A 27,790-nucleotide genomic window follows, 5' to 3' on the forward strand; every position below is an offset into this window, starting at 1 on the left:
AGCAAGCCTCCAAGAGCCCAGGTTCCAAGCCATAGAGCAGATTGTCAAATCAATGCTTCAGTACCCCACCACGATAGTCAGGTCTTGTCTGCATCTAATAGGGCAGGGGTTGGCAACCTTTCAGAAGCGGTGTGCCAAGTCTTCATTTATTCACTCTAATTTAAGGTTTCGCATGCTGATAAAACATTTTAACATTTTTTAGAAGGTCTCTCTCTATAAGTCTATATATTATATAACTAAACTAGTGTTGTATTGTAAAATAAACAGGGTTTTCAAAATGTCTAAGAAGCTTCATTTAAAATGAAATTAAAATGTTGATCTTATGCTGCCAGCCCGCTCAGCCCGCTGCTGGTCTGGGGTTCTGTTCACCTAGGCCGGCAGCGGGCTGAGCGGGGCCTGCGGCTGAGACCCCGGCTGGCAAGGGTCCGTCAGCCAGAACCCCAGACCAGCAGCGGGTTGTACGGGGCTGGCGGCCAGGACCCAGAGGGCTGGGGGCAGAGAGCTGGAGTCAGGTCTGGGGGCTGGGTTTGTGAGGGGGTGTAGGTGTCAGGGCAGACGGGGCACTGGGTATGGGTGGGGGTGCCAGAGTCAGGACTAGGGTTGCGGGTCAGGGGGGGATGAAGGAGTCAAGCAGAGGGCTGGGTATGTATGAGGAAGGTACAGGGCTCAGGGCAGGGGCCTGGAGGGGGTGTGGGGCTCAGGGCAGAGAGCGCGGTGGGGGGGGGTCAGGGCTCAGGGGAGAGTGCTGGGTGACTGCCCCCCTAAAAACTCTCAACCCCGCTGCCCCTTGTCCCCTGACTACCCCCTCCTGGGACCCCACCCCCTATCTAAGCCTCCCTGTTCCTCATCCCCAGACTGGACTCTATCTCCTAACTATCCCCTGACTGCCCCGACCCTTATCCACACCCCTGTCCCCAGCCAGATCCCCGGGACTCCCATGCCTATCCAACCACTTCCTGCCCCCTGACAGGACCCCCAGAACTCCCGACCCATCTAACACTCCCCCCCACTCCCTGCCCCAACTCCTTTCCACACCCCTGCTCCTGACAGGACCCCCAGAACTCCCAACTCATACAACCCCACCAGCTCCTTGTCCCCTGACCACCCCCTTCAGAGACACCCCCACCCTAACTTCCCCCCCGAGGACCCTCCTTGCTCCCGGTCCCCTGACTGCCTTGACCCCTATTCACCCCCTGCCTCCTCACAACCCCAGGACTCCCATGCCCCATCCAACCACCCTCCTGGGATCCCACCCGCCCTGCTCCCTGTCCCCTAACTGCCCCCACCCCTTATCCAACCCCCCCAGCCCTGGGCCCCTTACCATGAGGCTCCACACAGAGCTAGATATGCTGCTCTGCGGGAGCACACAGCCCCACCCCTCCGGGTGAGCGGGGAGCGTGTCTGCCTCCCCGCGGAGCCAAATGCTGCCCTCGGGAGCGCGCAGCCCCAACCCCCAGAGCGCTGCGCGCAGCGGCATGGCTCCAGGAGAGGGGAGAAGGCGGGGGAGGGGCCGGCAGCTTGCTGCGCTTGGTGCCACTCTCTGGCCCAGAAGCGCGGACCCCCCGGCTTTCCATGCCGGGAGAATGGGGCCATTTGCTCACCCCGTGCGCATGGCTATGCTTCTGCTCCCTGCCCCCGCGGGGGAAGTGGAGGGCGGAGGAGAGCACGCCAGGCTGGGCAGGATTTTTAGTGGCATGCTGGAGTCCTGGCAGGCTCCAGCGTGCCATTAAAAATTGGCTCGCTTGCCATCTTTGGCTCATGTGCCATGGGTTGCCGACCCCTGTAATAGGGCATATGGCAGCATGAATGTACATGGTCAAGCATACCCGTTAGACATTCAGGCCGATACAAGCGTGGCTCGCACTGTCTTACCATCTGTAACGAGACCCCCAGGACCTTGTGGTGATGATCCTGGAACAGGTTCTAGAATCCCTGCGTTGGTGGCTGGTCCGACCAGTGGTCTGTGCAGGCGTCCCCTTCGCCAAGCCCCAACCTTCTCTGACATTAATAACAGACCCATCAGATCTGGGCTGGGGCGCACCCTTAGGAGATCTGAGGACACAAGGCTTGGGGTCAAAGGACAAGATACCTCCCCTTATCAGCCTGAAGGATCTCAGGACGTTTCATCTGGCCTGCCAAACCTTTCATGCCACATTGCGAGGTCGCAGCATGACAGTCCTGACAGACAACACCACCATCATGTTCTATATAAACAAACAAGGTGGAGCCCGCCCCTCACCTCTCTGCCACAAGGCTCTTCTTCTCTGGGACATCTGTATAGCCCGATCCATTCAGCTCAAAGCATTGTACTTTCCAGGGGTACGGAACAAGCTGGAGGATCGCCTCAGCAGGTCATACCGTATGCATGAGGGGTCAATCAGATCGGACAGTTAGTCTTCCGAAAGTGGGGTTATCCCCAAGTAGACCTCTCCACACCAAGAGCAATAGACAGTGCCCTCAGTTCTGCTCATTCCAAAACCACAGTCCGGACTCAATCGCTGATGCATTCCTAAAACCATGGGGCAAGGGTCTGAAGTATGCCTTTCCTCCTATCCCGCTCGTCCACTGGGTCCTCCTCAAAATTTGCAGGGACAGGGCAATGGTAATCATGATCACCCCGTCTTGGCCCCAGCAGCATGCATACACAACCCTCCTAGAGCTGTCCATAGATGCCCCGATAGCCCTGTCCCGCCACCTGGATCTGATCACGCAGGACCATGGGCGCCACCTCCAGCTGCAATCTCTACATCTCATGGCTTGGAAACTCCATGGCTAAATCCCATGGAGAGCCAGTGCTCTCAGTCGGTGAGACAAATTCTTCTCAGTAGTAGGAAACCTTCCACTAGGGCTACCTATCTGGCAGAATGGAAAAGGTTTTCCTGTTGATGTGAACCCAAGCGCCTTCAACCGCTCCAGGCTCCTATCCCAGTTATTTTAGACTATATCCTACACCTTAAGCAACAGAGTCTATCTCTTTCCTCCATCCTGGCAGCCATTTCAGCTTTCCATCCAGGGGAGTCTGGGTGCTCAGTGTTTTCAAATCCCATCGTGGGGCGATTCCTCAAAGGGCTGGAGAGGGTGTTCCTGTATTCTCACCCACCAGTCCCAACCTGGAACCTGAACTTGGTCCTCTCCAAATTCATGACCCCACCATTTGATCCCCTGGCCACTTGTTCCCTCCTCTACCTTTCTTGGAAGGTGGTGTTCCTGGTGGCCATTACATCGGCAAGGAGGGTGTCCAAGCTGAGAGTCCTCACCGCTGAAACATCTTACACGGTGTTTCATAAGGACAAGGTACAGCTTAGACCACACCCCAAATTTCTCCCCAATGTGGTCTCCCAATTCCACATGGGTCAGGACATTTGCTTACCAGTGTTCTTTCCAAAACCTCACACAAGCCTGGGACACCGCAGCCTACACACACTAGATGTACGGAGAGATTTGGAGTTCTACATAGAGCGCATAAAATCTTTCCGCAAGTCGATCAAATGGTTCATCGCCATAGCCGACAGAGTGAAGGGCCTTCCTGTGTCTGCGCAACGCATTTCATCCTGGATTACAGATTGCATTTGCACGTGCTATGAGCTGAGCAAGGTCCCAGCCCCAGCAATTACGTCTTATTCAACCAGAGCGCAGGCATCTTCAACAGCCTTTCTGGCTCAGGTCCCTATCCAAGAGATCTGTAAAGCAGCTACCTGGTCTTCAGTGCATACGTTTACAGCCCACTATGCTGTCAACCAACAGGCCAGAGATGATGTGGTGGTCGGCAGAGCTGTTCTTCAATCAATCGTTCCATGACTCCTACCCTCCTCCAATGGTAAACTTGGAAGTCACCTAATTGGAATGGACATGAACCATCACTCGAAGAAGAAAAAGACAGTTACTTACCTCTCATAACTCTTGTTCTTCGAGATGTGTTGTTCATGTCCGTTACAATACCCACCCCCTTTCCTCTCTGACGGAGTCAACGGAAAGAAGGAACCGAAGGGAGGTCAGGCCAGCAAGGTAATATATACACCGTCATAAGGGCGCCACTCTAGGAGGCTCCCCTGCTGTCCCAATGGGAGCTGCTAAGGGAAAAAGTTTCCGATGTCCGTGCACATGGCACGTGCACACCTAATTGCAATGGACCTGAACGACACATCTTGAAGAACAACAGTTACAAGAGGTAAATAACCATCTTTTCTGTGGGGAATGTTCTGCACAAATTCTGCATTGCGCAGTGGTGCAGAATTCCCCCAGGAGTACATAGTACAAAATACAGTAGCATGCCTCTTGCGCAACAAGGATTACCATGAGCTCATCAGTGATGTCTTTTACTTGCTACTTTGGTTGCCTCTAGAATGTCACATCAAATTCAAACTCTTGGTCTCTATTTGGGAAGCTTTTAATGATCTGGGACCGGGATACCTGAAAGACCATCTAGAGCTGCAACAAGAACTGAACTTCAGTCAACAACTCTGCTCCTGTGGCACAACATAGCTTGTACTGCAAGGGGGAGACTTGTTTATGCAGAAGACAGAGCTTTCTCAGAGGACTGATTCAAGATTGCAGAAGAAGTTCCTGCAGGATCAAAGAACCACTGCAAACCTCACCACTTTTCCATTCTAAAGTTCAAATGCGCTTTAAACTTACCTTCATTAATAACAACACAGCATACATATGCTTAAAAAAATAAAATGACAAGAAATCCATGCACAAATTTCCCCTTGGGGAGAGGAAGGAAGAAAGACCACCACACAATAAATGTTAGTCATGTCACTTAATGTGCTTTTGGAAGGCACTCAGATACTATGGTGATGGGCACAATACACAATCTTGAATATAAAAGAAGCTTTTTCAGTTTTAGTAAAATGTTACATGCAACAGTAGATAATAAATATTCAGACAGAGGCGTGATTTTGTTGTTGTTCATGGTGTCCCTTTAACTTCATGTCTTAACAGGTTTAATAAAAAAATTTAGAGCCAGGTTAAATAAAAAACAACTATTCCCAGAATTTATTATACACAAGAATGACAAACAAATGTAACCAGACTGTTCAGTTGTATTTTGCCACTAGATGGCTCTGGTTACTTATCTATGTTCTTTGGTTGCAAATAGCTTTGTGTCGGAGGATGGAAGTGATCATGCCGTTTCCTGTATTTCCAAATACATAGTTTGGTCCCACTTGTAGCCTAACCAGTGAGTTATTGTAATTGAACAAATATTCTGAAAAAGTCACTTTTTCTGTTCTGTTTTATTCATACTGTTTAGTTATCAGTATTGGCCCACAATTGAAGTTATATGACAGAGTTCTTAAATGTTATGTTTCTGTAGACATCAGACATTCAGGCACGGACAGTAGGACTTGCATGGTCCCCTCCGTCCAGTGCCATCAATGGGGACGCTGACAAGAATAATGTGCCGGAGGTGTGTGTTTATGAAGTTCTGATTTCAAACACCGGAAAAGATGGAAAATACAAAACTGTATATACGTAGGTATTTGTTATCTTTATTAGATTACTGATGCCCTGAACTTTGTACATAAAAGCCTATTTTAAAAACTGCCTTTTATCTACAGAGTGAGATAATGAGACGTCTCACAAGACTTCACTTTTAAGGCAAATTGTTTTAATCAGTAAAATGAAACTGCTTTATTTCCCAAATCTTTACCAATAATTTACTATGTAAAGGCTTGACCCTTTAAGGAACAGAATGCCTTCATCTTCCACTGACTGTGCTTCGGTTGACTACAATGGAAGTTAAGGTTTCTAAAATGATACAGGATCAGAGCAAAATCTTTTTTGTTTACTCACTTCAATTTGTACTGCTACTACTACCACCAAAACAAAGGTACGTTTCCAAGGTTCTGGGACCCCGTAAACATGCGGGCCTCACCCCTGCAGTGCCTCCTGCTGGTCATCTCCGGGGATTAGTTCTCCAGCCGTTGGAGCGCCCTCTGCAGGCTGGTGTCCCACTAGCGCTTGCTAGCCCCCGTGTCCCTCCCAGGACCCCAGTGCCCCTTTAACTGGGTGCTGCCCCCTAGAAGTACCCCCACAGCCTGGGTCTCCGCCTCCCAGGGGAACCCCCACCCACTATCCCCACTTGCTTCAGTCTTGGCTACTGGCAGTCCTCATCTAGCCCCCGTTCACTGGGGCAGACTGCGGTGTATAAGGTACTCATCACAGGCAAAGGGTTTTAGACCTGCTGCCTCTGGCTACCCATGGGTTGCCCCTGCAACCCAGTACCTAATAGGCATTACAAGGCCTGCAGCCTGGGGCTTTCCTGGGCTGGAGGTCCTTTGGCCTTTCCCCAGTCCTGCTCCACTCTAGGTACCTGATTAACCTCCCTGCAGCCAGGCTCTTCTCTCTCTGAATGCAGAGAGAGACTGCTGAGTGCCTGTCTCCCAGCCTTTTTATACAGGCCACCTGTGGCCTGATTAGGGTGTGGCCCCCAGCTGCAGCCGCTTCCCTAATCAGCCCAGCTTTTAGAGCTGCAGCCCTCTCCAGGGCTGCTTTTACCACTGCAGCCCTCCCAGGCAGAAGCGGGGGATCACCCCACTACAGACCCCATGACGGTCTTTTAACTTTTTATTACTTCCAGAACACAATACCCTGGCAACAGCGAAATGTAAGCAAAACTTAAGCCTCACCAACAGAATCGTAGACCCTTGCAACACTTTCCCTAAAACAAAGGGACAAGAGATGAGCCTTCACAACGTAATCTAAAAGCTACCCAAACCAGGCTAATGGACGCCTTCCTGGGGGCTGCACTTCTTGCTTGCCTCTCACAAGTAGGAGTATGCAGAGGCCACCTCAAAGAATAAAAATAATTATTTACCATAGTAATTGTGGTTATTCAAGTGTGTTGTCTCTGCATATGCACGCTACCTGCCACCATCCCTTCTTCCTCAAAGTTCTATACTCAAAGGACTTTTGGGTTTAATGGAAGGAATGTGGCTAGGGCTACACAGCCCTTTTAAAGCCTCATTCTGAATGTACAATGGTGTGAGAACTAGTTGTATAAATTGAAGTAATTGGGGCTCATTCAGCCCCAGTAAGAACTACTCCAGGCGTGCTGGTATTCTGATCTCTGGTGTTCCCACTAATGTGAATATACAGTGGCAGCTGTCCTGAAGAATCAGTTACTATTTTAAGTAATGATTTTATTTACCTCAGGGAGGTGTGAAAATCAGTGTTTATAAAGCGTTTATGTACATGTTTAGTATTTTAAGATATTATTGTCATATAGTATCCACCTAAGGATAGGACTCAAATGATCTCTCACACATTGGGTGACCAAGTAAAGTGAAGGACAATCTTTTTTATATAAAAGAACTGGAAACCAAAAGATAGATACATCTTTAATAAAGCATCGCTAAATATACTAGAACAACAAAGCATTAGGAAATAGCGGGGAACAATCCTGCACTGCAAGGTGAATTGATTAAATTATTTCCCTCTTTCATTTCTATTATTCTGAGACAATATTTTAAACAAAATTGTACTTCTTTCCAGTGGAGAAAAAACTAGTGTTACCATAAATGATCTCAGGCCAGCAACTGATTACCATGCAAGGTAAGTACCCTTCTTTTTATCTATTAAATGCAATGGAAATTTTTAGAGTAACTTTCCAAATTTGAAACTGTTCATTGTAATTAGTATGTATAACAGTATGAACACAGTAACTGACTTTGATATCTTCAGTCTTTACACCAGACATGCTGCTCTTCCCCTGATGATCACTATAATTTATGAACTAGCCACAGTTGAAATGTTGATACTCTCAAATGAAGAGTAGTGAACTCTTTCTCCCTGAGGTCCAGGACTGGCAGACTCTGGAAGCCAGTTGTGGTGCTCAATACACCATGCTCCCTCCTTCTCACTTCATGCTACCAGAACGCCCCTACACTCTCCCTTCCTTCTTCTTATGGCAGCGTCAGCACAGGAGGTGAAGGAGCCATTTCTACCAGGTTTCCACCAATGGAGAGCTCACCTACACAAGGGGAATTCTCCACTGGTTATTTCTGGACATTTTACGGCCACTTTGTACAATTAAGACAGTAGCAGGCAAGAGAATCTGACCGATTATGCACTATTACAAAGGTCCCTAGTTCACTATAATTCTGCAGCTCCAGCAGGAACTGCTGCACAATTCATGGCCCGTGGAAGAAATGGCAGAGGGTGGGGAGAAGATGCCATGCTTGGTTCCTTTTCCTCTCTCTCTATCTCTCTCTCTTGTTTCTAATTTAGATGCTAGTTAATGAGACTTCAGACTAACAAAAGGAGGTGGAGAATACACATTTAACTGGATAAATATGTATTTAAGTGCCTAACATTAGGTATCCAGGCATGAACATTTTGGCCTAAGTATGAAACACGAAGTCCTTAAACCACAATGGTTTTTAGGTTTTTCTCTAATTAATGCAGGTAGGTGGTCAATAATAAAGACCAAACTTGAAGTTATGATATGTTATGTTTTTATTTCTGGTGTTGCACAAATTGTGAAAATTGGTGGAAGTTGCTTAAATTCTTTCATGTATGTGATACTCTGCATATCAATACATCTCATAATGTCTCTCTTTTAAATAACTGGCTTTTAGTGTTCTTGTAGTTTACTGCATATTTATGGAATGTGTACAATATTAATCTGTTAATATCTGAAAACAAAATATGGACGTTGACCGATAAATTTCAGTGTTTTTGTACACTTTTACCTTTGGATATTTTTTTTTAATACATTGGTCACCATTAAAAGTCTACCTTTACCTTTGGTTATCACATAGTGGTATCCAGTATACTGCAAGAGGATAACTGTGGTTTCTCATATATAGCTATAGAGAGGGTAATTGTTGACTTATGGGAACCACTATGTATGTATATCCAAAGCAATGTATTGCATTTCCCTTTTACATAAATTGTATTGAGCAGAAATTTTCCACCTTTTTTTATTATTTACTTTTAACTATAACATTTGGAGGGGCTGGGAATATGCTGTTTTTTGAATGTTGTGAACTCAAAATATTGTTCAGGTTCTAAAGAAATTGTATCTTTACATTCTGAAACAAAATGTTATTGACCTCTTTTTCTACTCTAGAGTCCAAGCAGAATGCAACTGCGTAAAGGGAAGCCCTTCAGAAGCTGAGAGTTTTACAACAATGAGCTGTGAACCTGATACTCCAAATCCTCCAAGGATAACTAACCGGACCAAAAATTCTCTCACTCTGCAATGGAAGGTAAGACTTGTTTTAAATGACCACAGGATGAGATTTAATATCTGCTTTAAGTGCAAATCTCAGTGTAACCTTAAGAGTGGAATTACAGTTGTTGGGAGTAATGCAGTATTGAATCAACCCCAAAGGATGTTTTCAAAGTTTATTACTGCATTCGTTTTTTATGTGTTATTTTTTTCTGTTTCACAGTGACCATCAGCAACTATTTACACTGTAAAATATTTGTTATCAAATGAATGCTTCAGTATCTAAACTTTTGCATTTAAAAAAGAAATGTGTTAATTTTGGTGTTAAGAGACTCCTAAAAACATGAACCCAAGTATAAACTGTTATCTTTGTGAGACTGCAGACATTCTTAACTAATAGCCTAAAGAAACATAAATTGCTCTGTTCATCTCAGTTGAATTGTTCACACTCTGAAACTTAAAGATGGCCAACTTAAGTGTCAACATAGCCACCTAAATCACCGCTGATCATTTTAGCAGTAACATCCAGCTAAAGTAAAAAGTGGAGTTGAGGACAAATAGATATGTCACTTAAAGTTTCAGCTTTTAAAATTTAAATAAGAACTTGTCTCATCATTTGCAGTTTATTTCAAAATCTAAAACATGGACTGTTTTTAAGATGACTTATTGATATGCAGTATTTTTTGTTTATTAAAACTTAGTCAAAACCATTTCTGTTTGCACTTCAAGGTCTGTACGGTATATTTTTGTCAAATTAATTTGTTACAAAATGTAGTTTACAAAGACTATTGTGCATTTAACCGAGTTTATGTTGATTCTCTGTTTTCAGCAGAAAATGAGGTGCACAACCTATTTTTGTAGGAGTAAGTCACTTATGGAAAAGAGTTCCTGTCCTATGGATTTTCGTAGGCCTGGAGAAGTATTTTCGCCATTTTTCAGGATTCAAAGATAAATGCAAAAAATCAGAAAAAGAACAAGTTAAGGCCGTCATAATCTATAGGGTGTTTTTTTTAATGTAGTAAAGCCATCACACGAAGAAAATCTCTGTGGCTGTAGTTTGGCTCTTGTTGGAATTATTGTTATTAATACATAATATTGCCACGTTGCCAGTTCACCAGATCTGAAGGCCAAATGGTATTTGTACAGGTGCTCTAAACATGTCTAAAATGCCTACATAATAAGCAATTACCACGTCCACACAGTAACAAACATTCATAAGCATTTGATGAGAATATTCACAAAAGGATCAGTCCCAAGGATAACCCTCTCATCCTGATTTACTTCAGCATCATTAGGTAGGATCTGATAAATTACCCCTAGGAAGCCTGATTCTTTTATACAGTGTAAGAAACAAGTGATGTCATGATGACTGTTCTCTTATCTTAAAAAACAGTTTTTGGCTAGTTTGGGATGGACCTTTAAGTCTGTAGACAAGAGTTTATGAGTGGGCCTCTTTCTTCAAGATAACATTGCTGTATTAGGCATCATTATAAGTTAATCATATCACAAAACAACTTTTCTTTATTTGTTAGAACCAATTCTGATAATCAGATGCTTCTCTTCTCTTATTAGCCACACTTTGAGTTCAGCATTTTTACAACTTACCTTGTAACTTGCCAGTTACATTTTTTTCCTCAAGACCTTCCCATAGCTGCTAAAAACCCATGGCTTAAACTACAAAACACATATATATTCCTTCATTAAGATAAGCTAACGTAACCCTTTATACCCTTTAACCTATCTAACCCTCCTCAGAAAATTGCTATAGGATGATATTTGACACTGTTGCCAGAATATTTTTCAGAGGTGTGTGTTGCCAATAAAAGGAGAGTTGAGGTAAACCTCAAACAGCCAGCATCAGGGAGCAGTTGGTCACCTCTGATCTTGACTTGATTGGAACAGGTGACCTATAAATGAATGTCTCTAGCCCATTGCCATTTTTCTAAAGTGATCTTGTCCTGCTGCATTGTGTCCTAATTTTATTCTTTTCTTGTTGCAGACATCTTGTGACAATGGTTCTAAAATACACAATTATCTTTTAGAATGGGATGAGGTAAGCAAGTTTGCTGTATTTATACTATTTTTCTCTTTGTATTTTTTTAAAAATAGCTTTGTGTGAATGTGAACATATTTTCAGAGGAAAACTATGACTAAGGTTAAGATTTTGGCAAGGGGATTTTTATTAAAATTCACGGGCAGGATGCAGGCAATAAACCATAAATCATGGAATCTAGAGCTCAGCACCACGAGGCTGAACCTGAAGCCCTGCACAAGGGGTAGAGGGGCACTGACAGCTGGAGCCCTGACAGCTGCAGGGCAGGGCTGACAGCTGGAGCCCCACTGGCTACTGCGGGGTAAAAGCAGAAGTCACGGACGGAGGTCTGTTAAAGTCACATAATCTGTGACCAAATTGTATCCTTAATTGTGACCTATATCTTTGAGGCAAGTGTTGGTAAAATACAATTCATTCCTAAGAAGGTGTCAAAAATACAGCTATATTTCCTCAAATTTTGCTTGCTGAATAGAAAATGGCAGTATTATCAGGTGGCTCTTAAAACGTACGTTATTGAGTCACTGTTTAGGGTGGCTTTTTCCTTTCTGTTGGCCCCGTTCTTCATCTCAGGATCTGTGAGCTGAGAGTCATTTCCACGTGAAGATCTCCTTCCTTGTGTTAGGATGGCTCACCTGTCTCCCAACCCATCCCCTTAGACACTTCAGAGCTTATCAGGAGAGGAGTTAGATGGGCTGTGGGGCGGAACATGCACAGCCTCCTTCATCAGCCCTGTGGAGCTAAGGACTGAGAAAACAGCATTTTGAGTTCAGTATTCATAACCATGGCATCCTTGGCTTGTTTTGAGTTTAATTGGATGAACATTCTTCAAGATTTAGCAAACTGTTTTAATCAGTAGATGTGCTTGTTCAATGAACAGTGTAAATAATATGAGTTTTAATTATTCCGTTTAGGGAAAAGGAAATGGAGAGTTTTGTCAGTGTTACTATGGCCAACAGAAGCAGTATAGAATTACTAAACTATCACCAGCAATGGGGTACACCTTTAGACTGGCAGCCAAAAATGACATAGGCATGAGGTGAGTATTACCATGTTATATACATAAACAATGCAGTCTGTCTACATCCACGTGCATGTATATGTAGGAACAACATATAACAGAACACTGTTGAAATTAAATAACATTATATGCCCACCTAATATACACGATAAGGCACAAGACATATCATTGAATGCTCTTAAGCCTCCTAGAGGTTCTTACCACTACATACGATATATTGCTCCTGTTATTAAACCATTTTGATTTTAAAAGATTTAAAACAGAAATCTTTATTTTGAAGTAATTTTAATAGGTAACATTACACATAAACAGTTATCATAAAATCTTGAAAATTAAAATAAAAACAGACAAAACACCTCCTAGTCCATCTGTGAATATCTGGACATATAGCTCATATTTCCTGTATTGTAAGCTAGTGGAGGGCATTACTCTGTATGGTGGTATATCCTTTTAAAACTAATCACTCTCTAAACATTTTTTAAATAACATATTTTATAGACATAAAAATACACTACTGGCTTTATAATTCCGTTTAAGTAATAAACAATGTTTAAAGGGAGCTCTTACAAGAGAAGAGGACAAATTTTGCCCTAGTTATGATTGAGGATGTCTCTTATTAACGTTGTTGGGAACTTTAGGCATCTGAGAGCAGAATTTCATCTGGATGATGTTACTGACCAAAAATAAATGTTCTGTTTTTATAAGTCCTATATGTGTTTAAGTTATTAAGCATTATTAATTTCAAGCACATATGAAATACAGCACAAAAATATTTGCTAAATTGGAAAAGTACAAAAATGAAGCAGAGAGAAAAATAGCTAAAAGAAGGTTTCTGAGTGAATTATCGGGGGCCTGATCCATTGCCCACTGAATCAGTGTGACTCTTTCCATTGATTTCAGTGTGCTTTTGATTGGGCCCACAGAGTAAAAGTAATAAAATTAAATTTTTAAAATTGACACTTTATTTTGTGTTAACGTGCCCATTAGTTAGATCCACTCACTGGGTGAATGCGTAGGTATTTTGGCATTAGTGTAGACAGGTCTGTTATCTGCCCTTTTGTTGGGGCCGGGATGTAGGTGGCTGGGTAATCTGGTTGGAGCAAGAGTTGGGGTTGGGAATCAAGCAAAGAGTCAGAGCCAGAGTTGGAGAAAAGAGGCAAGAATCTGTAACAAGGCAGAGAGGCAGGCAGAGAGGCAGGAACCAGGTCTGATGTAACAGCCAGGTAGAGCCCAGTTGTGTGGACAACTTCCTGTGCCTCTCTTTGGGTTTAAATAGGAAGCCCTGACCAATCAGAGATCCTGGTGTTCCTCCAATCAGGGCCCGGGGAGACCTCCCTGGTGTAACTTTTGTTTTCATTGTTTCTCTGCTTGGTTGGTTAGTAGCAATATGCTGGGTGGGAGCAGGGAGACAACTGTGAACTGGCAATCCTGTGGACCCAGTCTCAAGGCCTGCGGGGTCATGACGTCTTTCCATTCACTCCATGCATTTAGCATATCTAGATATAGATTTGGGTTTGTTTGTTTGTCTGTTCAAAGTAACTAATATCATGATATACACATCTCTGCATTTCTCTTCCTGGGACGTTCTTACTAGTGATTTAGTGCAAGTACAAAAATTAATACCGTCCCCAAAATTAGGAAAGTTCCATCGTGTTTTGTGCTCATTATATAGTAATTCTCAAGATCCGATTTGCATGTTACCTTTGTGGAAGCCTTTATCACGTTGTCTTTTAGTTTTTAATTGTTAAAAAAAAAAGTAGTGAAATTATGGCCCATCTGTTATTCTTAAAGATCACAACTCTTTGTTATGGTAGTCACATCATTATAATGTGTTTGAAAACATAAAAAACAAAAATAAATAGACATGTGGAGGGAAATTAAATGATATCATGATGGATTCTACTTTAAAAAGACCCAGATAGTCCAGACAGTGTAGAAGAAATCCAAGTTTTGAAATCAAAGTTGTTAGGTTGTTACCTTTGTTGCATAAGCCATACAGAGAACTATATTTTCCAGGCTCCAATAGTCCCTCATTCACTCTTGCTTCCTTCCCTAATGATTCTGTTTCGTAATGTCTCTCGTTCTTTCCTGTACCCTTTACTTGCCTTTTGTCTCCAAATAAGGCTACCCAAAGATATATCAGGTAAGGCTGACAAGTCCGGCTTTGCCAGATTAGTCAATGGTCTACACTGTATTTTCATTTACTACAAAATACAAATTTTATATTGGCAATTCCACAAGAAACTTAGCTTTCAGAGAGGCTTTACTTGTCCCATTTTTTTGGACTCCTGGAAAATTAACACTTGATAAGTAGTAGGCTCACTTAGAAGTGTACAAGTGTTTGCACAGGTAGCTGGTTAGGGAGCAGAATGAATTTGGTTGGTTTTTTTATTAAATCTTGGACAAATGAAAACAGTACAGGGCAGAGGTGGAAAGAACAAGCTTTGGCATTAGTTAGATAAAGTACATAAACGTACAAGTGTTTTAGAGACTTACTGCTGTCCAAATAATGACTGTTCTAAATGGATTTTAAAAAATAAATTGTGTTCTTGGTCTATTTGGTTAACAAATAGGTATATTAATTCCAGGCCTAATGTTCAAATACAGGCATGTATAACCTCTATTAGCATGAGTTACACACACAGGTACAATTTGTTTGTACAGGATGGTCAACTGCACGTACCAGTATGCAATTACCAGTGATGTGCATGTCTGACAAATTGGCCTGAAACTGTTGTTTAGCAATTCCATATTATTCTTATTCCTGCTTCATCCTATTTAGTTTACATACTGTTTGTTTCAAAACAGTGGTTTTAGTGAAGAAGTCCTGTATCATACCTCAGGCACTGCCCCATCAATGCCTGCCAGTCCTATGCTGATTAAAGCTGGAGTTACCTGGTTATCCTTACAGTGGACTAAACCCTCAGGAACACCAACAGATGAAGGAATCTCTTATATTTTAGAGATGGAGGATGAGACCTCAGTAAGTGTGAAATAAATATTCTAAATAAGAGAAGAGACCATAAATGAATGTTTTAGCACACTTAATAGTATCTCAATGTAATAACAACACTTGCCATTGACAGGATCTTCTGTTGGGGATGTGTTGTTGTTCTAATGAGACTTATGGGTGCTTTTGTTACATATACATTACATGTAGAGGGAGATGGTAAATTTCATATCATAAAATCAAAATTGGGAAAATATCTGCAAAAAAAATTCACTACAGAAATTGGTGTGCAGTTGTGATTTTTGTAATCAGCAAGGTGTTTTAGTAATGGTTAGGTGATATCAGTAAATAAAATAGAAATATTTAATAATGTCCTTCCATTTTAATGAAATTATATTCTAATATTAAACATTCATGTGTCTCTTGCCTTACGGACACTGCAAATTAGGCTTTGGCCTTGGCAAGAATATACCTCATCCTCAATCCTGTAAAGGGATGAGTCTTGCTAGCAAGTAAGAGGACATTGTTGGAAGGATATTCTCACTTTCTTTGTGTCCCTGTTTGTTAAAGGGATGTATTTGTAAACAGTGAGCAAGTAATTGGTGTCAATTTTGAGCACATCCTTTCTGTGGAAAACCATGTCAGAGATGGTATGAAAGTGTCCAAGTTTGTGCAGTTTATACAGGCTGTATCCTACTTATACCATGACGACTGCAACAGCTAATCATACAATCTTGTCCATGAGGCAGTTGGTTATTTTCTTTTTCCATGCCTCCCAGAAGTGCTTTTCATGAACAAATTCAGCACATTTGATCACTGTCTTACACTTCAGCATCCCTTGCATTGACTATAGATAAAGTACCAGATTAAGTTGACCCTTCTGGTTTTAAGTCCCTTAATGGTTGTAGCTCCTGTCTAAGGCCCAAGCCTTGGAAAGAGAACCACACAGGCACAGAGATCTGCCCATGCAGTTCTCTTTGTCTATATGACTTCTGTGATTATTTTTATACAAATCATGAACCTGATTTTCATTTACAGTAAGGCCTCCTTTTTGCCATTCTAGCAGTGTAAGAGGGCCACAAAGGAAATTGCATTTATGTCCACTTCAAGGTCCCTTTACGCAGCCAGAGCAGTAAGGAACCTTACATAAAAGAATCTTGGGCTTACGGTCTTTCAAAGGACTGTTAAATAAAAAAGTTATGGCATTTGCCACTCCCATCAGTCCCCTTCTGAATAAGCGACCTTCATTAATTTTTACAAATTTGACTCTATGTATTATAGTATGGGCTTTTAAATAATTTTCAACAATCATTTTAAAATTAAACAAATTTTATTGTAAATTAAGGTTATTTACTTGATTTCCCATAATTTCCAAGGAAAAACTGTTAATATTGAAATATCATTTGTCATGACTTTTCCCTCCTCTTAAATGAAAATTATGACTTCCTTTTACAGTGACAAAACCATATTGTTTTCCTTTCTTTTGTTATGTCAAACAATCATCCTTATCAGTTATGCTTTTGCTGTTAAGCCCTGATCCTGGAAAGACGCACACATTGTTTAGCTTTGTACGCATGTGTAGTATTCTTGGATAGAAAGTCAAGTACATGTGTAAATCCTTAAAGGATCTTTGCAAAAGTCCCTGTGGTGTGGGACTTGCTTCCCTTGACAATCATTTCAATGAATCATTTTTCAATGAATCCTGCTATGATTTTCCCTTCTCCCCTCAAAACATACGTTAGTATGACCAATATCGGCTACATATTATTTTCTCCTTTTCCCTTTTGTTGCGTTAGAACTTCTGTTTTATAGTCAGAAGATGATGGGTTTATTTTGATTTTATCATATTGTTTTGATCATAATTCTCTTATTTCCATTGTACACCATCCCAAATGGTGATGGGTGATTCAAAAATATTTGTTTACAGAATAAAAACTTCACTCAAAGCAGCCTAACAATTTACCATGTTTCAGGTTTTATGAGATCTACTATATAGGGGGGAGGGATAGCTCAGTGGTTTGAGCATTGGCTTGCTAAACACAGGGTTGTGAGTTCAACCCTTGAGGGAGCCATTTGGGGATTTAGTTGGGGATTGGTCCTGCATTGAGTGGGGGGTTGGACTAGATGACCTCCTGAGGTCCCTTCCAATCCTGATAGTCTATGATTCTAGTCTGTATAGTCTGGTTTATAAATATATTTCAAGTATTAATATTTTATTCCTTCTATAGGGATATGGTTTCAAACCAAAATACGATGGAGATGATCTCACCTGCACAGTGAAGAATCTTAGACGTAGTACAAAGTATAAATTTAGGGTAAGATTCTTCAGATTCTTTTGGTTTTATTCATTGCAAAGTTGCTCAGTGTTAGCAGTTGTTTTTTACAGTTGGTTTCTGTGATGAAACAAACTGGTAACACACTTACTGATAGTTTTCTAAAGTACTGTTTGGATAAACTTGAAATATCACTTCATACATTTATTCGTAAGAAACAAGAGCTGCCCAAGGAGAGCATACCTTCTCTGTAATATGAGAGAGGAAGCTATTTGATCTTTTAGCAGATGTAATACTTTTTCAATGCGTTTTGAAATCTCCATTTTATAATTTACATTGGGTATTCCAGTAACAGCTGCTGTTCAAATTTGGTTTGACCAGCAACCATAATGTTACTGTTGATTACTGTAACAGCTGCTTGTTGCTTGAGACTGCTGAAAATTAGGCCCCTTTAGTTAGGAACCTGAAAAGATTTTAGAACGCAAACTTCAGGGTACTCACTGTAGAATATGTTGGCCTAATCATTTTAACTAGTGATGCTGCAACAGTTAAAAAAAAAAATTATGAAGGACCAAGTGTGGAAATGCATTAGTCGTGCATTGTTTTGAGCAGGATATCCCAACATAGTGTAAAATTGGGGCCCCAGCGGTTGCATATGTATTTAAGCTGGCAGCACTTAAAATGATTCTTGGAGATAGATCTGTAGGGATTTAATAGCACAATATTGCTCCAAGAACATATTACATGACACAAATTTCAGATGCTATTTTGTTTAACTGAACCATTTTTAAATAGAAGAGGCTCTTGTTCTCCCACACAGTACAAAGAATAAATGCTGTGTTAACCAACTCTTTCATTTCATTATAGATGAGAGAGGTTTAGGAGGAGTAGTAGTAGCATTCCTTAAGATCGTGGAAAGATGGTGTGACAGATTTATTTAATAACTTCCTTGCTTTTGTTGGCACCAGTTATTAGTGCAGTCACTTTTACATTTCCTACTTTGTATTTCTGTAGCTATTTTCTTTAAAGAAAAAAGTTTAAAAAGATGAGGACTATGTTGTCTCAAGTATTCTATTTTATAATGTTTTATAATTTTTATTAAAATGTCACATTTTTTAATATTTTATTAAACTAATCATACAAAATTATTTTTACCACAGTGAGGAACATATGTGATCCAAATTTTAGTACTTCAGTTTCCTTCAGTAGAATAAGTAAAATTTTGTGTAATGTCCAAACTTCTGTATTGCTATTGTATGAATGCTTCCAATGTAATTTTATTTTTGAGGGTTTATAATATATATGTAAATATTTCTGGTGTCCTAGAAGTCGTGGGGGAAGAATGAGAAGGGTGGGCTTGAAGGCTATTTTCAAACTAATGGGTTGCAAAAGGTGAAGTGAGTAGTTTAATATAGTTTTATATAGCTCTAATTTTAATTTTTTTTCAGATATAAAATTTGACCAGCAACCATAATGTGATCTAACTGCTTTTTACGTTAAATACTAACTGACTGATGTATCTGCAGTTTAAAAATTTGCCTCTGTGCATATGCAGTTTATACACCTCTACCTCAATATAATGCTGTCCTTGGGAGCCAAAAAATCTTAACCGTGTTATAGGTGAAACTGTGTTATATTGAACTTGCTTTGATCCACTGGAGAGCACAGCCCCCCCCCCACCCCACCCCCGGAGCACTGCTTTACCGTGTTATATCCAAATTCATGTTATATCAAGGTAGTGGTGTATTTGTATTTAAGGATCATTTATTTAAAAAATACCACTCAGTATTTAAGACTACCAAAAATTCTGTGGCCAAATTTTCAAACCCTTGTACTTATAATTAGATTCCTAAATTCATGCTTGAGCACATAAATAAAAGTAGTGAGACTTTCAAAAGTACTAAGTGCCCACAGATTCCATTAAAGTGATTGGGAGCGGCAGCTTCCTGAATGTGTCTTGTCATCAGGCTACTTTTACATGCCTTGAATATAGATTTAGGAGCCTAACTTTAGTCAGGTGGATTTGAAAATGTTGGGGGGTTTTGTTTATTTGTTTTTTGTTTTCTTTACAACTGTTATGAAATGCTAATTTTTTAATTTTCATTTTTTAAAATATTAAAATTGCGCTGCTGGCAATTCTCTGCCATTTTTCATTTCAGTGAAGTGGTTGACTACTAAAATGGTATAATATACAAAAATATGTGATAATTTTCTTTCCTTTGCTGATTTATAACCTATGAATTAAACATATATATAAATGATTTAGACACACTTTGCATTAGCAGCTTGTAGAGTACCAAAAATTTACATTTGCTGTTTATAGAATACATATATATACATGTATACATGTGTGCATATATTTATTTATTTATTTACAGGTCATTGCCTATAACTTGGAAGGCAAAAGCAGTCCAAGTGAAGTAGTTGACTTTACTACTTGCCCAGACAAGCCTGGAGTACCTTCAAAACCATCAGTTAAAGGAAAAATTCATGCACAAAGTTTTAAAATAATTTGGGGTAAAGTTTTTGTTCAGTTCTATTTTGATACTTTCTTCTGTATTTATGTACATTGGTATGTGAAGAATGACCAATTCTGCTCTCAGTACTACTGCAGTCAGCAGTTTTTCTGGGTTGACACTAGTGTAACCAAGAGCAGAATATTGACCTAGTGACTTCAGGGTACTTAGGAGGATGCCACAGTAGTCTAACTATCAGGTGTGAAACAGAGTTATGGGAAATTTAGCCTTTTTGGTTCACAGGGGTTCACGAGAAACTGTTTTTTGGTTTCAGTTTGCCTGGGCTCGCTCTACTACTGTCCTTGGAGTTTCTATATTTGAGCTGACTTCAAGGGAAACTTTTCCAAAACTACAATTTTTCTTGGTTTCTGTTGAAAATGTATGAGTGAATGTGTTTCATTGCAGAACTATAAATTGGCCTAGATTCGCTTACAAACTGGACCTAGGTTCACAAACCTTTGGATGAACTTGGTCTGAGCTTTGGGTTTATAATGAAACCAGCAGAGTGAAGAATACTTTCAGGTTTTCTAATGAGAGCTTCACACAGCTCTAGTTTGAAATATGTATACTTCCTGAAGTCCAGATACAAATTCCCGCACAATCTGTCAACCTATGAGTATTAGATGAATAAAAAAATACTACATTCACTACATTCATCTGACGAAGTGAGTATTCACCCACGAAAGCTCATGATCCAAAACGTCTGTTAGTCTATAAAGTGCCACAGGATTCTCTGCTGCTTTTAAAAAAATACTATTTCTTTTGTTTTTTACAGTGCAAATATTTGTAATGAAAATAAATATAAAGTGAGCACTGTACACTTTGTATTCTGTGTTGTAATTGAAATCAATATATTTGAAATGTAGAAAACATCCAACATATTTAAATAAATGGTATTCTATTATTGTTTAACAGCGTGACTAATCAGGTGATTAATCGTGAATAATAACAACAAAGAAATAGTATTTTTCTATTCACCTAATACAAGTACTGTGGTGCAATCTCTCTTTACCAGGGAAGTGGAACTTAAAATTTAGAATTATGTACAAAAAAAAGCTGCATTCAAAAACAAAACCATGTAAAACTTTAGAGCAGGGGGAGGCAACCTATGGCACAGGTGCCGAAGTTGGCATGCGAGCTGATTTTCAGTGGCACGCACACTGCCCGGGTCCTGGCCACTGGTCCGAGGGGGGGCTGTGGATTTTTAATTTAATTTTAAATGAAGCTTCTTAAACATTTTAAAAACCTTATTTACTTTACATACAACAATAGTTTAGTTATATATTATAGACTTATAGAAAGAGACCTCCTAAAAATGTTAAAATGTATTACTGGCACGTGAAACTTTAAATTAGAGTGAATAAATGAAGATTCAGCACACCACTTCTGAAAGGTTGCTGACCCCTGCTTTAGAGCCTACAAGTCCACTCAGTCCTACTTCTTGTTCAGCCAATCGCTCAGACAAGTTTGTTTACATTTACAAAAGATAATGCTGCCCTCTTCTTGTGTACGTCACCTGAAAGTGAGAACAGGTGTTCGTGTGGCAATGTTATAGCCGGCATCACAAGATATTTATGTGCCAGATGTGCTAAAGATTCATGTGTCCCTTTATTCTTCAGTTACCATTCCAGAGGACGTCATGCATGCATGACGGGTTCTGTCTGATAACGATCCAAATCAGTGCGGACTGACGCATGTTCATTTTCATCATCTGAGTCAGATGCCATCTGCAGAAGATTGATTTTCTTTTTTGGTGGTTCAGGATCTGTAGTTTCTGCATCAGAGTGTTGCTCTTTTAAGACTTTTGAAAACATGCTTCTCACCTCGATCCTTTCAGATTTTGGAAGGCACTTAAGATTCCTAACCCTTGGATCGAGTGCTGTAGCTAACTTTAGAAATCTCACATTGGTACCTTCTTCGCATTTTGTCAGATCTGCAGTGAAAGTGTTCTTAAAATGAACAACATGTGCTGGCTCATCATCCAAGACTGCTATGAAATATATGGCAGAATGCAAGTAAAACAGAACAGGAGACATACAATTCTTCCCTAGGGAGTTCAGTCACTAGGTTGTTTAATGCATTATTTTTTTAATGAGCATCATCAGCATGGAAGCATGTCCTCTGGAATGGTGGCCAAAACATGAAGGGGCATATGAATGTTTAGCATATCTGGCATATAAATACCTTGCAGTCCCAGCTACAGAAGTTCCATGTGAATGCCGGTTCTCATTTTCAGGTGATATTGTAAATAAGAAGCGGGAAGCATTATCTCCTATAAATGTAAACAAACTTGTTTCTCTTAGCATGGTTGAACAAGAAGTAGGAGTGAGTGGATTTGTAAGCGCTAAAGTTTTACATTATTTTCTTTTTGAGTGCAATTATGTAACAAAAAAAATTAACATTTGTAAGTTGCATTTCCACGATAAAGAGATCATACTACAGTACTTGTATAAGGTGAATTGAAAAATACTATTTCTTTTGTTTATCAGTTTTACAGTGCAAATATTTGTAATAAAAAATAATAATATAAAGTGAGCACTGTACACTTTGTATGCTGTGTTGTAATTGAAATCAATATATTTAAAAATGTAGAAAAACAACTAAAATCTTTAATAAATTTCAATTGTTATTCTACTATTTAACAGTGCAATTAAACCTGTGATTAATTGCGATAATTTTTTAAATCACTATTAGTTTTTTTGAGTTAATCGCGTGAGTTAACGGCAATTAATTGACAGCCCTACATGTAAGTAATTAAATCTCTGACCTAGTCATTAAAATAAATCTGCTTAACATCTGGTTTTTCCATTTAAAAAAAAAAAAAGCAACAACTTCTGGAACCCGACAAGGCTCCAATTCAGCGAAGTACTTAAATATGTGCTCAAGTCCCTCCCCAGTCAGAAAAGCACTTAGGCCCAGACTTTTAAAAGTATTGCTTCACTCAGCATTGTAAAACCAAGTGATTTAGGAGCCCAACTCTCGTTTTTAAAAGTGACATAGGTGCTTAAGAGCCTATGTCTTGCTTCTTCTTCGAGTGCTTGCTCATATCCATTCCAATTAGGTGTGCGCACACCGCATGCATGTTCTTTGGAAGATTTTTACCCTAGCAACACTCGGTGGGTTGGCTAGGCGCCCCCTGGAGTGGCGCCACTATGGCGCCGGATATATACCCCGCCGACCCAACTGCCCCTCAGTTCCTTCTTGCCGCCCGTGTCAGTCATTGGAGCAGTGCAGTGCGGTTTTACTGACCTCCACCTCCCTAGCTACTCGTAGTTCTCTAGTTATTTTTTTGTGTATATAGTTCAAAGTTATATAGTTTTAGTTAATTTTTATCATTCATAGTTAGTGTATAGTTAAGAGGGGTTTAGGGATTAGCCCTTTCCCCGCACCCAGTGCCGGGGCCCATGCCCGGTTCACCAGGTTTCAAACCGTGCTCGGCCTGTCATAAGCTGATGCCGACAGGAGATCCACACGACTCCTGCCATAAGTGCCTCGGGGAATCTCACTTGATAGATAAGTGTCGCATTTGCAAGGCTTTTAAGCCGAGAACAAAAAGGGAGCAGGACTTTTGGCTAAAGCAGCTCCTCATGGAGGCGGCTCTTACCCCTCTGCCTTCGGCACCAAGCGCTGGTCAATTGGCGGGCAGAAGCGTCTCCTCGGCACCAGACCGCGCCAGTAGTGCCAAGGCCTCTTGGCACTGGCCGTCGCCGGCACCAAAGTCAACTCGGCACCACTCCCTCTCCCCGAGATCGAGAAAGCCTAAGACTCCTGCTGCTTCCGTGCCACCTGCACCGCAGCCAGAGAGCTCATCTAAGTCGGATCACCCGGCACCGACACCTGCCGCAGCACCGACGATGTCGTCGCCGTCAATTCCGGTCCCACAGGGGCCGTCAAGTCCAGTGCCTGTCAGCTCTCAGGTGCGAGCCGTGGTTGAGCTTACTATTCTATCCACGCCGGAGATGTTCTCAACGGCGAGGGATCTGATTGCCATGTCAGAGTCCATGCTGCCTCAACCCCCGGCACCGCCGGTGTGGGTAATACAGTCTATCGGCAAGCCTGCCTTGATAAGACCATCCTCTGTCGGCACAGCAGAGTGGCACCATTCACGATGACGGTCCCGCAGACGTTCTAGGTCCCGTCGGCGCTCCCGCTCCCAACACTCACAGTCCCGGCACCGTTCTCCTCCTCGGTACCGGTTGCACTCGTGGCACCGTTCAGTATCCCATTTGCCGGCCAGCTACTCTCGGCACAGATCCAGCTCCCGGCACCTCTCCAGGCACCATGACTCCCGTAGCCGCTCCCAACATCGAGCCTCAAGATCTTGGTCGACCTCCCGGCACCACTCCGGTCGCAGGTCCCAATCTCATTCCCGGTACTGATATGCCTCCCAGTACCAGTCTCCGGTGCCGAGTAGAGCAAGGTCCACTAGAGACAGAGACTCTGCCCAGGGCTTTTCAGCCCCTCCATGGCCATCCAGACACGCATCAGTGTCGTCCCACATGGACAGCTCTTATGCACAGGACCGCGATTCTGATGTGCCCACCAGAGTCTTCCAAGAGACCCAGACCCAGGACCAAGGACCCCATCAGTGGTCTTACTGGACACCTTGGGCGTACCACCAGGCCCAAGGCGTACTAGTAGTTCCGTCCCACTCTGTCCCATCAGAGCACCGAGTGCCAGAGAAAGGAACCCACGGGACTCCCAGATTCCACTGGAGCAGGAGGTCACCCAAGAGCAAGAGGCCACACAGGACCCGCTCGTCGCCGGCATCTCCTCTTCCTCTTCTCCAGATGAGGCGGTGGCAGGAACATCCTCCTCAGGCCCTCCTCCAGTCGACCTGAGATCCCATCGGGACCTCCTAAGGAGGGTAGCACTCAATATGAACCTCCAGGTGGAGGAGGTCCCGGAGGTAGAGGACCCAATAGTGGACATTCTATCGGCGGATGGCCCCACTAGAGTGGCCCTACCTTTTATTCGGACCATCCAGGCCAATGACGATACTATATGGCAGTCTCCAGCCTCTATCCCTCCTGCGGCCAGGGGAGTCAAGCATAAATATATGGTGCCCTCTAAAGGGTACGAGTACTTGTATATCCATCCTCCTCCCTGCTCACTAGTCGTCCAGTCTGTTAATGAGAGGGCACACCATGGCCAGCAGGCGCCAGCTCCGAAATCGAAGGAGGCTAGGCAAATGGACTTACTCGGCTGCAAAGTGTACTCGGCAGGTGACCTGCAGCTCTGGGTGGCAAATCAACAAGCCTTGCTTAGCCACTATAATTATAACACCTGGATGGCGGTGGGTAAGTTTACAGAGCTTCTCCCTCAAGACTCCCGCCAAGAGTTCGCTGCCCTCTTGGAGGAAGGGAAAAAGGTGGCCAGAACTTCCCTCCAGGCCTCGTTGAATGCAGCTGACTCAGTAGCCAGGACTCTGGCCTCGGGTGTTGCCATGAGGCGCATCTCATGGCTTCAGGTTTCAAGCCTCCCACCAGAGCTGCAGTATACCATTCAGGACTTGCCATTTGATGGTAAAAGCCTCTTCTCGGAAAAGACTGACGCAGGCTGCAAAGCCTGAAGGACAACAGGGTCATAATGCGCTCTCTCGGCATGCATACGCTGGTGACCCAACGCAGGCCTTTCCGTCCCCAGCCTCACCGCCCATACTCTGCGCCTAGACAAAGACAGGACTTTGGCAGGCGGCGCGGCCGAGGTGGTCGCAGACTACCATCAGGACCCCAAGGGGGCCAAAATCAAGGTTCCTCAAAACCACCACCAGGACCAAAGACGAATTTTTGAAGGTGCGCCCGAGGGTGGCGTACCAGTTACAGGCCAGGATCCCTCTCCTCCCTTCTCCAGCCATCTGTCCTACTTCCTCTCGCCGTGGTCCCAGTTAACTTCAGATCGCTGGGCCCTATGCACGGTGGAGTATGGGTACCACCTCCAATTTATTTCAACCCCACCCTCCCACCCTCCATCCCTGTCCCTCTTCAGGGACCCCTCTCACGAGCAATTCCTCTTACAAGAGGTGCGGACGCTTCTCGCCATGGGAGCCATAAAGGAAGTACCAACAGATGAAAGGGGCAAGGGGTTTTACTCTCGTTATTTCCTAATCCCCAAGTCGAAGGGACGTCTCAGTGAGGACTCAACCAGTTTATGATAAAGTTGAAGTTCCTCATGGTATCCCTGGGGACCATTATCCCGTCCTTGGATCCTGGAGACTGGTATGCCGGCCTTGATATGAAGGACGCGTACTTTCACATCGCCATTTTTCCTCCGCACAGGAGATACCTCCGCTTTGTAGCCAACCATCAGCACTTCCAGTTTACGGTCCTGCCATTTGGCCTTTCTACAGCCTCAAGGGTATTTACAAAGTGTATGGCCGTAGTCACCTTCTACCTCCGCTGACATTGGATACACATTTTTCCGTATCTGGACGATTGGCTCATCCGAGGGGCCTCTGAGACACAAGTCACTCAGCATGTGGGCATCGTCAAGGACCTATTCACATGTCTAGGACTGATGATCAATATAGAAAAATCCATTCTGGTTCCCACGCAGAGGTTAGATTTCATAGGAGCTATCCTGGACTCCAATCTAGCCAGAACCTACTTACCACAGCCGCGGTTTCAGGCGATGGCAACAATCATCTGAGGTCTACAGAATTTCCCGACAACCTCGGCTTGCACTTGTCTCGGTCTCCTGGGTCACATGGCTGCCTGCACGTTTGTGTACCAAACACGCCAGGCTCCGCCTCCGTCCTCTCCAAGTTTGGCTCAACTCAGGGTAATACCGCCGCGGCAGGGACCCAATAGACACGATAGTCACCATTCCCCCAAGCACCCTAGGCTCCCTAGAATGGTGGCTAACTCCCTCCCTGGTGTGTGCAGGGATGCCGTTCCATCCACCCCAACCCTCAATGTTCCCTGACGACGGACGCGTCATCTCTCGGCTGGGTGCTCACCTCTGGTCACCTTCGTTACTCAAAGCCTTTGGTCATCTCAGGAGCTGGCTACACATAAATGTCTGAGAACTGAGAGCAGTCCGCCTGGCGGTGCCAGCGTTCCAGCAACAGTTGCAAGGCCATTGTGTCTCAGTGTTTACAGGACAACACAATGGCCATGTACTACATAAACAAACAGGGAGGGACACGATCCTCCCCCTTTGTCAGGAGGCCATTCCAACTCTGGGACTTTTGCATAGCCCATTCGATAGATCTGGTAGCGTCCTTTCTCCAGGTGTTCGAACACTCTGGTGGATCGACTCAGCAAGATCTTTCCTGTCTCACGAGGTGCTTGTCGATCCGCCTGACATTTATTCATGTCTGTTTTCCAGAACATGGGGATTTCCCCACATAGACCTGTTTCGCTTCCTGTGAGAACAGAAATGCAGATGTTTCTGCTCCTTCAGGTCTCTCTCAGCCGATTCGATCTCAGGACGCTTTCCTGATGCCGTGGAAGAGCCAGCTCTTTATGCCTTCACCATTCCCAGGCTGGTTCACAAGGTCCTGCTTAAAAACTCCGCAGGGACAGAGGCGCATCATCATGATCGCTCCAGCGTGGCCAGGCAACACTGGTACACCACGTTGCTCGGACCTGTCGATAGCCAACCCAATTACCCTGCCACTCCACCCAGACCTCATAACTCAGGACCACGCAGCAGGACTTCGCCACCCGGACTGCAGGCCCTTCACCTCACGGTGTGGGCTGCTGCGTGGCTAAATCCAGTCAGAGTTTATATTTGTTGCTCTGCGTCAGTACAACAAGTTCTCCTGGGTAGCAGGAAACCTTTCCACCTGGTCAATGTAT

General features: G+C 42.9%; 1 protein-coding gene across 9 annotated transcripts in view; it reads left to right on the forward strand.

The window, feature by feature from the left end:
* FNDC3A (fibronectin type III domain containing 3A) overlaps positions 1 to 27,790 on the forward strand; it is a 199,454-nt gene that overhangs the window by 132,430 nt on the left and 39,234 nt on the right. For 8 of the 9 annotated variants that reach the window (XM_032785407.1, XM_032785400.2, XM_075061584.1 and 5 more), the window contains 8 exons: positions 5,318 to 5,475; positions 7,498 to 7,557; positions 9,077 to 9,215; positions 11,178 to 11,231; positions 12,143 to 12,267; positions 15,058 to 15,232; positions 17,428 to 17,514; positions 19,851 to 19,989. In XM_032785407.1, coding sequence (XP_032641298.1) covers positions 5,318 to 5,475; positions 7,498 to 7,557; positions 9,077 to 9,215; positions 11,178 to 11,231; positions 12,143 to 12,267; positions 15,058 to 15,232; positions 17,428 to 17,514; positions 19,851 to 19,989 — 937 coding nt within the window. The remainder of the gene's footprint in view (positions 1 to 5,317; positions 5,476 to 7,497; positions 7,558 to 9,076; positions 9,216 to 11,177; positions 11,232 to 12,142; positions 12,268 to 15,057; positions 15,233 to 17,427; positions 17,515 to 19,850; positions 19,990 to 27,790) is intronic. The other variant, XM_075061585.1, reaches the window with a different exon arrangement.

This window comes from Chelonoidis abingdonii, chromosome 1 (assembly GCF_003597395.2).
Source record: "Chelonoidis abingdonii isolate Lonesome George chromosome 1, CheloAbing_2.0, whole genome shotgun sequence".
Classification (NCBI taxonomy): domain Eukaryota; kingdom Metazoa; phylum Chordata; order Testudines; family Testudinidae; genus Chelonoidis; species Chelonoidis abingdonii.